We start from the raw sequence: 14,910 nt of genomic DNA on the forward strand, positions 1-14,910 counted from the left end.
GTACCTTCAAAGATTGTTATACAAAAATTAAAGGTATGTGTGTGGATGGATGAATGGGTGTGTGAGAAACAGATGAAATTTTCAACAGAGATAAAATGCAATGAAGCAAAAATTCATCCAGTTCATTTTGCTCTATTATTGTACATAAAACTTAGGAATGTTTACTGATACTATTTGCTCTTTTCACTTTGTACTTAAGTAATATTTTTGGCTTCAATAAAGAAATGATACAAAAACAGGAAACAGAATGTAAATGTATTCAAAATATTGAGTATTTTAAATAGAAATTATATTCTGTTATTATATATTTTACCTCATTATCATTCTACTACACCCACTTAAAGGTTTATAACCACTACTTTAGAATGGTTCTTCAGGCTCTGATATTTACCAACTTGATTACACTAATGCCCTATATTTGGGATTACCTTCAAATGCAAACCGCCCGCTACAGCCGGTTCAAAATTCAGCTGCCCACATCCTAACAAATGCTAGTTACCGAAATCATCTCTCTCCTACTCTGGCCTCACTTCATTGGTTACCAATTCTTTTCCACATTCAACATAAGGTATTGACAACAATATTCAAAATAATTCACCATGATTCACTAATCTGGACTGCACATCATTATGAAGTCACAGATTTTCCAGACAGTTACGTTCCCTAGAAAAAAAAACCTACTCCGTGTTCCCAGAATAAAAATTGCCAGGCTTGACATAACAAGGAAGGGGGCGTTTTCTGTTGTGGGCCCCACTCTCTGGAATACCTTGCCTGATCCCTTATGCATCTGCACAGATCTAAAAGGAATTTAAATGTAATTTAGAAAATGCATTTCTTTAAGAAGTCATTTAATGTTGAAGCAATATAGGACAAAGCCCTGCAACTGAGGCCAGCACTAATGAGTAACATCCTACTATTAGATTGTATAGATGGGTGAATCAATTCTATGATGTATTAAATATTTAAAAGAAACATTACATTAAAATAATCTGCTATTGTATATACTGCGAATGTAGCGATGTAAACCGCTATGAACTATCCTCTGGAGAAAGCAGTATATAAAAAAAAAAACTTTTAAATTGTTAAAATATCCTATAATTTATTTATTTCTTTTTTACTGACCCAGCAGTTTTTCCCTCATTTGATCTTAGCTCATTCGGTGATGTCCTCTACTGGAGCTACTCAGACATGAGCCTCTCTACACAACTTACCCAGGCCACTCCTACCCCTCTCCTTCCCTCTTATATTTAAACCCTCTCCTATAGCCCAGTCATCGCCGCAGGTCTCTCTCTGGGGCCGATGTCATAAGACCCACGCTGAAATCGGCACTAAATATTTCTTCGTGGATTTTTTTTTTTTTTTTTTAACATACGTGGCAAAACTCAGAGGCCCCCGCAGGATGTAATAAAGGTGTGAAAATGAGTTGCTCGCAGATACCTGATTGCCAAAGGCCCCTACGTAATAAGCCGTGCTCAAACCCGCATACGTGTGGAGACCTGCGAGTGCTTCTCGGGGCAAAAGCTTTCCCCTTTTTAATAAGACAGGGATGAATATACGTGGTCCGGGAGTGGGACTGAGGGCCAGTAGACCCCTTACTTTTTTGGATATGACTCTGACTGCGTGGCAGCTATAATAGAGATGCAGCACATATTCCTTTGGCTATATAGAGGGACATGAACTACAAAGAGCTGAAACTGGTGCGTCTGAGATACGCTCCCTTTCATGCTAAAAAGCAGCTCCTTACAGTGCCTTGTGTAGGTGTTAGGGGTTTGCTGGAGCAAGAGGGGCCCTAGTGGTGGTGGTGGTGGTCAGATCTGGAGTTAATAAACATGTGGATAAAGGTGAACCGGCAGATGTAGTGTATTTGGATTTTCAGAAGGCGTTTGACAAAGTCCCTCATGAGAGGCTTCTAGGAAAAGTAAAAAGTCATGGGATAGGTGGCGATGTCCTTTTGTGGATTGCAAACTGGCTGAAAGACAGGAAACAGAGAGAGTAGGATTAAATGGACAATTCTCTCAGTGGAAGGGAGTGGACAGTGGAGTGCCTCAGGGATCTGTATTGGGACCCGTACTTTTCAATATATTTATAAATAATCTGGAAAGAAATACGACAAGAGAGGTAACCAAATTTACAGATGAAACAAAATTGTTCAGAGTAGTTAAATCACAAGCAGATTGTGATAAATTGCAGGAAGCCCTTGTGAGACTGGAAAATTGGGCATCGAAATGGCAGATGAAATTTAATGTGGATAAGTGGATAAGGTGATGCATATAGGGAAAATAACCCATGCTATAGTTACACAATGTTAGGTTCCATATTAGCTGCTACCACCCAAGAAAGAGATCTAGGTGTCATAGTGGATAACACATTGAAATCATCAGTACAGTGTGCTGCGGCAGTCAAAAAAGCAAACAGAATGTTGGGAATTATTAGAAAGGGAATGGTGAATAAAACGGAAAATGTCATAATGCCTCTGTATGGCTCCATGGTGAGACCGCACCTTGAATACTGTGTACAATTCTGGTCAACGCATCTCAAAAAAAGATATAATTGTGATGGAGAAGGTACAGAGAAGGGCAACCAAAATGATAAGGGGAATGGAATAGCTCACCTATGAGGTTAGGACTTTTCAGCTTGGAGAAGAGACGGCTGAGGGGGGATATGATAGAGGTGTTTAAAATCATGAGAGGTCTAGGATGGGCAGATGTGAATCGGTTATTTACTCTTTCGGATAATAGAAAGACTAGGGGGCACTCCATGAAGTTAGCATGTGGCACATTTAAAACTAATCGGAGAAAGTTCTTTTTCACTCACCGCACAATTAAACTCTGGAATTTGTTGCCAGAGGATGTGGTTAGTGCAGTTAGTATAGCTGTGTTTAAAAAAGGATTGGATAAGTTCTTGGAGGAGAAGTCCATTACCTGCTATTAAGTTCACTTAGAGAATAGCCACTGCCATTAGCAATGGTTACATGGAATAGACTTAGTTTTTGGGTACTTGCCAGGTTCTTATGGCCGGGATTGGCCACTGTTGGAAACAGGATGCTGGGCTTGATGGACCCTTGGTCTGACCCAGTATGGCTTGTTCTTATGATCTTAATTTTGCGATAGCTGAGTGCTGTATTTTGTGCTGCTCATATTGTCATTGCTGTTTTCCCTTCCTTTTGTCTCTTGTATGTGACAGCAGTTTGGTAGTGCATCTGATTGTAATTGACTGTTTGTCTGCCTTTTTTTTTTTTGGGGGGGGGGGGGGGGTGCCCTAGGTTAGAAAGAGTGCAGTGAGTGTCTGTGACTGCAGCATGATGGGGGGGTGATTGAGGGGGAAGGATGAGCGTGACATGCAGATGAGTGGGGATAGGATGGATAGGAGAGTGGCGACTGAGTCAGGTGAGTGTGGCCAGGGAGGGGAGATGGGGCAGGAGGAGAGGGATGTGAGTATGAGGGTGCAGTTGGGGGTGGGAGTGGGGGATGGGAGCTGGGAGAGGTGGTGGCCAGGGAGGCAGGGATCCATTTCAATCTGCTAAAGGAGAGAAGGAGGCAGGAACCAGTAAACAGGAGGAGAAACGGCAGCAGCGGAATGTGCAATTCATTGAAGAGGAGAAGGAACTGCTCGTGCAGAGGATCAGTGAAAAGTACACGGTGGTTTTCAGCCAAAAGACTTCTACAAAGGTGAAGAGGAGGATATGGGAGAACCTCACTAATGATGTGAATAGCCAACAGCTGAAACACTGCTCACGTGACACTAGGTTGGCTATGAAGGCTAAGCTGGCCCAGACTGAGCATTCACAGCTCTGGACAGGAGGGGACCACCACGTGAGGTGCATCTAACCGAGGTGGAAGAGCTGGTACAGGCTACTCTTCAACATGACTTTGTCACAGGGGTCTATTCCGGAGGCAGACACGGACAATGCGGAAGGAGGCTGTGAGCAGAGGGCGGAGTCTGATGTGCCTGCCACAGAGGCTCCTGTGGCACAGGGGACAGGCTCAGAAGCATCTGCAGCCCAGGGGCCAATATCTGCTGAAGGGCCCCATGATGCACCAATGTAGTTTGTTCAGTGAGCCACCGGCTTCCTCACAGAAGGAAAATGATCCTGTTGCGCTGCATCTCACATGGGCTGTCACACCTGGATTGTCTGATGTGCCAGTCATACCTGGCAACTCCTGTGGGTGGCAGGTCCCCTGCTGCTGAAGTGGCCAGTGGTGGGCATGAGGAGGAGCCAGCTATTAATGCTCTACACTGGATATCATGGCAGAGCAGCTGGAGGCAGAACTGACTGTCAGACAAGAACTGCAAAATCTTACTGGCCAAATCGATGGCCAGGAAAAAAGTTCATCCACCTCCAGAAATCCCCCACAAAGAGGCAGAGATAGTGCCCACAATCACATCCAATAAGCAATTATGACTAGTCTGCAGTGCGATGGTATACTGCTCCTGCAATGGTAGTTCCTGTAACTCTGTAATCATCGTTGTTCGACACTGCTGTACACGGAGATGGTGACTGCACTTCTGCGTTTCCTTCCAGAGCATCAGGAAAAAATGCATGCAATCCATCATTTCAGAAGAGCTGCAAGGATACACATCCTGCAAAGGATTAAAATGGCCTCCAGAGTTGGCGCTTTCACTTAACTCCCGCCCCAACCCAGGTGCTAAAAAACCAACTTAAAAAGACCTGCACCTGTTAAAATGATATCTCCTCAAGAGCTGTTTAGAAGATATATGACTGAGATATTATTGATACCTGTTGAAGGTTTGCCATCTATTTCAAACATATATTTTGCCATAACACCAAGGAAAATAATTCAACAAGCTCAAACAATATCGGATCAGCCAGTAGGAGATGGATTATCAATATTTCTTGAAACATCTATGGAAGATCAAGTGGACTTTGTTGGGACTTTATTGGTAACGTTCATGTTTCCATTGGACAGAGATAATATTTTAAAGATGTATTTCCGTAATCCTGAGAAGTTGTACCTAGGGCAGAAGGTCTGGATTTATCCAGACCTTACAAAAGATACACAGAAATGCAGAAAAGAGTTTCTAAATATGAGTCAGGCAGTTAGGAACTTGGGGGGTCAAATGATTATTCGATACCCGTGCAAATGTTCTTTGAAATTAGGAGAAAATAAATATATTTTCTTTGATCCAACCCAATTGAAACAACTGCTAGACAGTCGCACAGAATCAGCCTGAACACCTATCTCTAGTTATGAATGTAGAGAAGCATTATGCCTCCCTTTTTCTTTGTTAGCTACTTTATGAATGATATGTCCTGTAAGTAAATATTGGATCTCCAAATTTCTTTATGCTATTGTATATGCTGGGAACTAGTAATATCCAAAAATTTCTTTCCTTTTTTCTTTATTTCATACTTTGAAAAAAATGAGAAGCTATTATTTCTTTATGTATGTTTTAAAGTATGATTACTGATATGATAATGATTTGGAGAAACTGTTCCTGTACTTATATAATTATTTGAAAATGAAAATAAAGAATTAAAAAAAAAAAAAAAAAAAGACCTGCACCAACCTTTCTCCCTGCTAGTACGGCTCCCTATATTGCCCATGAATAAATAATTGCTTCCTTTATATGCCATTTGCATGCACTCACACAAAACCAGCCACCAGTTTTAAAGTGGGTATGCGTGTGCCTTTATCCTGGACAGAACACAGTATTACACAGACACATGGGATCAACATGGAAAATCCGCATGCTAATATGTTCCACGAGCAGAGCACGGCTTATTACGTTGGCCCATCTAGAACCTAGTCCATGCGCACCCAGCATCTGGGCACTAGGTGTCACTATTATGTGATAGCCGATATTCTCTCTCCCCACTCCCCTGGGTTGTGAACACTGCCTCTGCAGTATCCTAGACAGTTCAAGCAGCAGCAGCAGCCTGGCCTGTGAATCAAACCAAAGTCACCCATGGTTCTTGTGGCCTGGTTTGGCCTGTGTTGCAAACAGGATGCTGGACTTGATGGACCTTTGGTCTGACCCAGCATAGCAATTTCTTATGTTCTCATGGCGGTGTGCAATACTTACTGTTCCTGTGCCATCAATCAGTCCACATTTTTTAACTTATAAAGTTGGAAGTCAATAACAATGTAATAACACAGATCCAGAAGTGCATGCATTTAAAGAGAGCAAAGAAAAAAAATACATAAAACAACCTCCTACAATAAACACACAAAACCTATCAAAGTTAGACTGCACAAGAAAGAAAAAAAACATTAACAGCTGTATAAAAACGATCAGACTGTTCATCCAAAAGATTTCAAAAGACATTGAAGAACAAGAAAAAATATCCCACAGTAATCAAGTCAGGCTTCTAGCAAAGAAAGAGAAGAATCAGCTTTTGCATACTCCTACTGCTTATTACAAAAAAAAAAAAAAAAAGCACCTTAAGTGTTAAGGATCAAAAAGAAAATTGTAATCTTAATGCACCACTTTACATTAAATAAGAACACCTACCAATATCTAAACAATCCTCTCCTAACTCAAGGAATGTCACCTGTCTTGCATTGCTTTGAATAAATCTGAAAACATTTTGACTTAGGAATTGCTTCTTTAAAAAGGGGGGGGGAAGAAAACCACGATTTTTTTTCCTTTCGCAGCAGCCGATTTTGAACCAGGGCCCCCCCCCCCCCTAAAATTCGTTACCACTCCCTTCCTTCCCTGAGCACTGAAGGCCCTTACAATGGGAAGCAAAACACGCTTACTCATGTTCTGTATTTCCATTCAATCATGACACAACAATTCAACTGGAAAACCAAAATCCATTTTAGGGAAGCCGGTCACCCGCAAATTTCTGCTCTTAACCAGGCTCTGCAGATAACCCAGTTTTCATTTCAAATGTAGCTCATCCTTCAGAGAAAGTTGCTAGTCCAGCTGACCCCCAAACCTTAGATTCCAAATCCCCTGTTTTATTTTCCATCTCCGCAGCGAAGCTCCCCCTTTCTAAACCTTTTCTTGTACAACTTTAACATCTGGGAAGGGGAGGGGGGTGGTGAGGGCAGGACCCCCCCCCCCCCTGCCCGCCAACATGGTGGCCGAGAGCAGCCGCTGACCTTGCAAACAGCGAAGAGGAAGGGCAGGCAGATGGACCCGGGGGAGCCTCCTCCGCCGCCGCTGCACGGGGCCCGATCGCCAACGCGGGTCGCTCCGGCACTAAGGCTCCAACGTCGGGAGGAAGCCGCGATGGGCGAGGAGCAGCCGGCGATGGCTCAGCTCCCCGGCGCCCGCTGTCACTCCGAGCTCCTGCCGCAGGTCTCCTCCTCCCCGCCCCCCGCGCCGGCAGTGATTGGCTCGCTGCCCTGACAGTCCCTGCAACGGACGCTCGTGCCGGGGAGAATGGCGGCGGCGGCTGCACGGATCCGCGGGAAATCGCTGCTGAGGGTCTGCCACGGCTGAGCAGAAAGAGGCGAGCGGCCGGCCTCCCCCGCCCTTGGACAGGTCTCCTTTGCCGGCAGCGGTGCCCCTGCCCTCGCCCCCGGCTACACCTGTCGGAGCTGACCAAGGAGTGGGCAGGCATCTTTGGGTTCTAGGTCAATTTCCCTCTGGAAGCCACGCAAAGCACAAGAGCGTGAGATGCAGGGCTAGGATGTCTTTAAGGGAAGGTGACTGGTTTAGGGAGCCAGGTCCCTAAATATTCTATTTTTGTGTGTGTGATTTTTTTTTTCACCAGAAATTTATCAGATTTGTTATGACAAAAAATGGGAGAAAATCAGTGGGAAAGACTAATTTTTCCCGGTAGAGTTTATTGTGAAATCTTCACCTGAGCACCTATTTAACTGTTTATCGGGAGGTCATATTGGGTCTCTTCACTGTCCCTCCAAGTCCTTCCAATCCACCATTATGAACCCCTTTCCCCCAAATGATGCTTCAGGTGATCCCTTTCCCTGTTGCTCCAGCATTTCCCCCTTTTCCACCACTTTCCTTCCACTCTTTCAGTATCTTTCTTCCTAATTTCTCCTTCCCATTCTCCCCGTCTATCCTCTTCCTCCTCACGCTGTGTCCGCTTCACTTTCTCACTCCTCCCAGGCTGCTGATCAAAGCAGAGAAAGAAGAGAAAATGAATGGATAATAACCGATATTATGGTTAAATCTTTGGTTGTATTAAAGTTGTCCACAGTTAGCTTGTTACAGAAATACTGGCAGGCTGGTGTCAGCACAGCGGTACATAAAGAATGACATCAGTGAGTCTGTTCCTTTCTGTCTCCATCCGCTGGTTGGCGTGCATAACCCACTGGTCTTACTGTATTAAAGGAAATTATCAGGTATGTAGTAATTCCAACTTTGATCTATTCCCTTGGAAAACTGTTTAAGAAAGGAAGACACTGGGGTGGGAGATATTAAAGTCCAGAAGGTACAACCTCTGAAAACAAACTCAGGATTTACTGTTTGTCCAGGCAATGCCTTCCACTAATCCTCCCTTGCATAATCCCTCCTACTGCCAGTATCCATAATCTAAAGTATTATCTATGTAAAATCTACATATTCTTTTCTTTTTTTTACTTTCTTTTTTTTTTAAGTTTGACACTATATCAAATCCATAGATATCTGAAAGAGAAAAGTTTGAGGATAGATTGCCAAACGGGCAGATACAGTAAGACACGCAGGAGAACCCGCCCGGGAGCCCGCTCTCCCAGACCACTCTCCTGGGCGCGTGATTCAGTAAAGAAACATATGCTAATGAGGGCCCGCAGTAAAAGGAGGCGCTAGGGACACTAGCGCATCCCTAGCGCCTCCTTTTTGACAGAAGCGGCGGCTGTCAGCGGGTTTGACAGCCGACCCTCAATTTTACCGGCGACTGTTCTGAAACCCGCTGACAGCCATGGGTTCGGAAAACAGACGCCGACAAAATTGGGACTATCTAGGAGAAGTGGAAGAGCAGCTGGCAAAGTTAAAAGGAGAGAAGGACAACCCAGCTTTTTGTTAGGAAAGGAAAAAGACCATTATGGGTTTTTTTTAAAGAAGTAGCTAAAAAGAAAAATGATAAAAGGTTCATATTCATAAACTAAAAAAGACTGCAGAAAAAGGAAGACACGGCAATATCTAGAAAAGCGAAGAGAAGCTGGGAAAGTAGTCAGGAATGTAAAATTTAAAATAGAAGAAAAAATAGCAAATAGAGTAAAACAGAAGGACAAGATTTTTTTTTTTGGTGTTAGTAATAGAAGAAGTGTAAAAGTAGCATAGTGAAACTCAGAGGTGAAGTAGAGGAATATGTAGAGACTGATAAGGAAAAAGCAAAATTGCTTAACAAATATTTCCGTTTGGTGTTCACTATGAAGGGGCCTGGAGAAGGACCACATCAAAGGAACACAAATAAGATTGGAAGTGAGGCAAACCTCAATCGATTTCAGAATAGTGTGTTAATGAGGAGCTAACCAAACGTAAAGTAGATAAGTCAATGGGACTGGATGGGATACATCTGAGGGTACTAAGGGAACTTAGAGATGTACTGGCCGCTCCCCTGGCTGACCTTTTCAATGCTTCTTTAGAGTTGGAGGTAGTTCCGGAGTACTGTAGATGGTCAGATGTGGTTCCTGTTCATAAAAGTAGAAGCAGGAGGCTGGGAATGACAGACTGGTTCGTCTGACCTCTGTGGCAAGCAAATTCATGGAATCACTGCTAAAACAGAGGATAGTACAGTTTTGGAGTCCAAATGGATTGCAAGATTTGAGGCAGCATGGTTTTACCAGAGGTAAATCTTGTCTGATCAATTTCATTGACTGGGTGACCAGAGAGATGGATCAAAAGAGAGCGCTAGCTGAAGTGTACTTGGATTTCAGTGAGGCCTTTAACACAGTTCCGCAAAGGAGACATAAATTGAATGCCCTTGGTATGGGACCTAGAGTGATGGACTGGGGTAGAAACTGGCTGAGTGGAAGGTGATGAGGGGTAGTGGTAAATGGAGTTTACCTGAGGAGGAGACATTGCTAGCAGTGTCTCTCAGGGATTGATCCTTGGACGATCCTTTTCAACATTTTTGAGTGATATAGCAGATTGATTGATGGGAAAGGTTTTTTTTTTTTTCCTAATTTCCTAATTTTTCCTAATTTTTCCCCAAAATCTTTAACAGGGTGGACAGCCAGGCAGATGTGGAAAACATGAAGAAAGATCTAGCAAAGCTCGAGGAATGGTCTTAAGGTCTGGCAGCTAAGATTTAATGCTAACAAATACAGAGAAATCCATTCAGGCTGCAAAAACCTAAGGGAGAATTACAGTATTGGGGGTGAAATTCCAAGCATGAAGGAAGAGCAAGATCTGGGGGTGACTGTATCTGATGATCTTAAGGTGGCCAAACAGGTGGATAAAGTGATGGAAAAAGCCATAGAGGTGTTTGGTTCCATAGGGAGAGGATTGGTCAGCAGAAAAAGAGATGTTATACTGCCCTGCTGAGACCTCACTTGGAATACTGTGCACAAGTCTGGGGACGGCACCTTTAAAAGTATATAAATAGGATGGAGTCAGTCCAGAGGGTGGCTACTAAAATGATTAGTGGTCTTCACTAATTAGTAGACTTCAAGAGCTAAATATGTATACGCTGGAGGAAAGGTGAGATAGGGGAAATATGATAGAGACATTTAAATATCTCAAAGGTTTCCATGAGGAAGAGGTGAGCCTCTTGCAATGGAAAGGAGGCTCTACAACAAGGGATCATGCAATGAGGTTGAAAGGAGATAGACTCAGGAATAATCTCAGGAAATATGTCTTTACAGAGGGTAATGGATTCATGGAACAGCCTCCCAGTGGAGGTGGTGGAGACAAAAAAACAGTATCTGAATTCAAGAAAGCATGGGATAAATACAGGGATGTCCAAGGAAGTTCTGGGAATTATAATGCTAAATTAATTAGATAGATGGGCAGACTAGATGAGCATTATGGTAGTTTTCTGCTGTCATGTTTCTAATTGCAGTTTTACCTAACCAGTTTCTTAGGAGACCAATGTAGTTCCATGAAATACTTTTCAACATTAGCCTTACAGCTGGAAATTATGTACAGTAAACATTGTATATAACTTCCAGCTGGAAAGCTAGCATTAAAATTATATATATATATATACACACACACACACAGTATATAATCCCTTTGCACACTTTAACCAGGCAAGACATTACGTCAGGGAACTGAGGGGCTGTTGCGCATGGGGATCGCAGGGCTTCCTCCACAAGAACTCTTAGGGCTTGGGACCTCATCTCGAGCTTCAGGAAGAAAGACACATCCACAACTCTTTGGATTCCAAAAATGTCAATTGTCATTCAACAAGTACAGTACCTAAGCATCCCCTTTCTTCCAGGCAATATCTATAAATAAAATCTCTCCAATGACATACTAAGATCAGCAGCAAGCAGGGCCTTCCTCTGACTCCAAAACCCCAATCAGGTTGCTGCCAAGGAACCTCCTAGCACCTGAATCAGCCCGATGAATCCTCTTTCACCTCTGAATTCACAGCACCAGAATGAGATGCTTCTCACGCCAGGATCCTCCAAGACTTTTCTTTTATAATGGACTTTAGAAGTAACTCCTGCTGCCATGCGTCTGCCTCTTCAGCTGCAAAATGCACTCGACTACTACTGCACATATTCTCACTCCACGACTAGACAATATGGCGCAGAGTTGTTTGCGCAACCCGGCGTGAATTGTGCAACTTGCGCGCACCGAGCCGCGTAGCCTGCTTCCGTTCCCTCAGAGGCCGCTCCAAAATCGGAGTGGCCTCGGAGGGAACTTTCCTTCCGCCCCCCCCTTTCTTGTAGCTCCAGTGGCTCCATCCCTGAGATCTGGACTGCTTCAGAAGCAAGTGCCAGAAAGTGAGCAGTGAGCCCTTGACTTTCTTTTTAATTCAATCTCCCAAATCTTAGCTCTTGTTGGAGAGTATCTGAATATTACTGCCATCAACTCTGACCTCACTACTAAGGGTCTCGGTGGAGCCTCCTGCACCATCAGAAAGTGACACAAACTCCCCTTACATATTTATTAAACTACTAGCGGTACCCAGCCACGCGTTGCAGTGGCAAAGTCAGTTCTTTACCCTCCCTCCCCCTTGCTCATTTACCTCAGTCACTCATCCTCCTCCCCCTTGGTCACTCACCCCCCCCTTCCCTCCCCTGTCCACACTCCAACTCTCTCCCTTCACACTCACCTCTCCCCTCATTCTCCCTCCCCTGAAATGAATGCTTTCTTAGGTAAGAGGACCCAGACTGTAAGAAGCAGCTAGGATGCCGATTGAGAAAAAAAAACACCGAAATAGAAATTGGTGGTGGTAAACGTGGTCCGTCAGTGGGAGGTTGTGCGTGTTCTGTATCAAAATAGGGGAGTGCCTAACCAAGTTAGCACTCTATTTAGTTAAGTGTTTTGTAGAGGGCTAATTTGGTGCCTTTCCGAGATCAAGGACGTTTTGTGTTTGTGTGCGCCCTCCGTCTTTCCACCCCAAAAGAACCCCACCATAAACGCAGTGTTTAAATACGCACCCCACACCCTCCTGCCCCCCCCCCCCCACCCTGGCGAAATACAGTAACCCACCTTCCCGCCCCCCGCGAGAGTTGCAGAATGACCGAAACACCCCCTCTCCCTGAACATGCGCGCAAGAAAATAACTACGGTCCCTCACCGTGCAGCCCCCCGGATACCTGTGCAGTCAGTCGGTGGAGCGGGTGTTCGGTTCGGGAATGAAGTCTTGGGTTTGGGCCGTCGGCTGCTAGCCATGAAAATGGCTCCAACGGCCCTTTGACCTGACTATGTCACTGTGGAGGAGTAATGGGAGCGCTAGGTTCCCTGACATAGTAAGGGCAAAGGTCCGCCGGCTGCCAATTCTGAAAATGGCGTCGACAGGCCCTCACCCTTACTATGTCACATGGGTTACTGCCGCCATTGTTGTCTCCGAGTGGCATAGTAAGGGAAAGGGCCGTCGGCGCCATTTTGATTGCTGGCAGCCGACGGCCGTAGTGTATGCGATGTGTCCCGGACCGTTCTTGGCCCCCCGCTGGAGCAGCGCGGACCTGTTTCCGCTTTTGTGTGTGTTCGGAGGGTGTGGGCAGTAAGTAGAACAGGCATGTGCGTGGGGGGTGTGAGGAGGGTGTTTTTGTGTGAGTTCGGAGGGTGTGGGAATTGCCGACATGTGCGTGGCCCCCCCGGTGTAGCAGCCTGGAATTTGGTGCTTTTTGGGAGGGTGTGTGAAGTAAGTCCAATTGGCATGTGTGTGGGGGCAGGCTGTGAGGAGTGTGGATTTCTGTGTGTTCGGAGAGTGTGTGAATTAAATACATTTGTCATGGGTGTGGGGTGTGTGAGTCTGTGAAAGGTGTAAGAGGTTGTGCTGACGTCCACCAGATGTCGCTGTTTTGTGGAACCAATTTTTAAATCTATTTTACCTGTCACAGGTGTGACATATCTGTAATGTACCGCTAGTAGTTTAATAAATATGTAAGGGGAATTTGTGTCACTTTCTGATGGTGCAGGAGGCTCCACCGAGACCCTTAGTAGTGAGGTCAGAGTTGATGGCAGTAATATTCAGATACTCTCCAACAAGAGCTAAGATTTGGGAGATTGAATTAAAAAGAAAGTCAAGGGCTCACTGCTCACTTTCTGGCTCTTGCTTCTGAAGCAGTCCAGGCTGCGTGGCTCGGTGCGTGCAAGTTGCACAATTCATGCCGGGTTGCGCAAACAACTCTGCGCCATATTGTCTAGTCGTGGAGTGAGAATATGTGCAGTAGTAGTCGAGTGCATTTTGCAGCTGAAGAGGCAGAAGCATGGCAGCAGGGAGTTACTTCTAAAGTCCATTATAAAAGAAAAGTCTTGGAGGATCCTGGCGTGAGAAGCATCTCTTTCAGGTGCTGTGAATTCAGAGCTGAAAGAGGATTCATCGGGCTGATTCAGGTGCTAGGAAGTTCCTTGGCAGCAACCTGATTGGGGTTTTGGAGTCAGAGGAAGGCCCTGCTTGCTGCTGATCTTAGTATGTCACTGGAGAGATTTTATTTATAGATATTGCCTGGAAGAAAGGGGATGCTTAGGTACTGTACTTGTTGAATGACAATTGACATTTTTGGAATCCAAAGAGTTGTGGATGTGTCTTTCTTCCTGAAGCTCGAGATGAGGTCCCAAGCCCTAAGAGTTCTTGTGGAGGAAGCCCTGCGATCCCCATGCGTAACAGCCCCTCAGTTCCCTGACGTAATGTCTTGCCTGGTTAAAGTGAGAGGGGGGTGATTAGGAGGGGCAACAGAACTCTGCTGCCCAATGATCGAAGGATGCAACCTGCACGACCCCATCACATCCCTCCTACAGAAGCTACACTGGTTACCGATACTATACAGAACAAAATTCAAAAGTGACACCAATTTTCAAAGCCCTAAGGGGAGATGTGCCTATCTAGTTGAATGAAAGGCCAACTTTTATGCATGCCATCCAGACCTCTAAGATCCTCAATGTCAATTCCATTGTCACGACACACCCCTGCCACAGATCCTTTACAGGAGTAGCATCTACTCCCCAGAACTCCCTTCCAGAAGCGCTCCAACAAATGACTACTCCCAATATAGGGAGCAAATAAAAGCCTGGCTCTTTTGATACCTAATACAGAACACAAAAGATGCTAAACTGACTACAGGAAGCTGGCTGGCATCACCTGAAATGCCTTAAAACATGCTGCTACAAACTTTTGCTACAGCTTTATTTATTTTTAGTTACCAGCATTTGTGCGTTGATGTAAAGTTAGTCCTAAACTACTTTCGGAACGGAAATTGGGCCTTTCACTGACGGCTGTTAAGAGCCCAGCAAAGTGAATAAATGAATATTAAATGCCTGTACACCTCTCAGATATACCTGCACTTACTAATGCAAGTCAGCAGGAGAAGGAAGAAACCTCCTGGTTTACACTGGCACGTCTGGAGGTTGGGATGGATTTAGGGGTCTGCTT

The 14,910-nt window shown here is 44.7% G+C and overlaps 1 protein-coding gene across 3 annotated transcripts in view; it reads right to left on the reverse strand.

The window, feature by feature from the left end:
* The window catches only part of SCRN1 (secernin 1), a 78,849-nt gene extending 71,309 nt beyond the window's left edge, over positions 1-7,540 (reverse strand). For 2 of the 3 annotated variants that reach the window (XR_003854546.1, XR_003854547.1), the window contains exon 1: positions 7,071-7,540. Coding sequence is in view for 1 of the 3 variants with exons in the window: in XM_029589204.1 (XP_029445064.1) it covers positions 7,071-7,534 (464 nt within the window). In the remaining 2 variants the exon portion in view is untranslated. The remainder of the gene's footprint in view (positions 1-7,070) is intronic. The other variant, XM_029589204.1, reaches the window with a different exon arrangement.
* Positions 7,541-14,910: the final 7,370 nt, after the last annotated feature.

The sequence above is a fragment of the Rhinatrema bivittatum genome, chromosome 2 (genome assembly GCF_901001135.1).
Source record: "Rhinatrema bivittatum chromosome 2, aRhiBiv1.1, whole genome shotgun sequence".
NCBI classification, from domain to species: Eukaryota; Metazoa; Chordata; class Amphibia; order Gymnophiona; family Rhinatrematidae; genus Rhinatrema; species Rhinatrema bivittatum.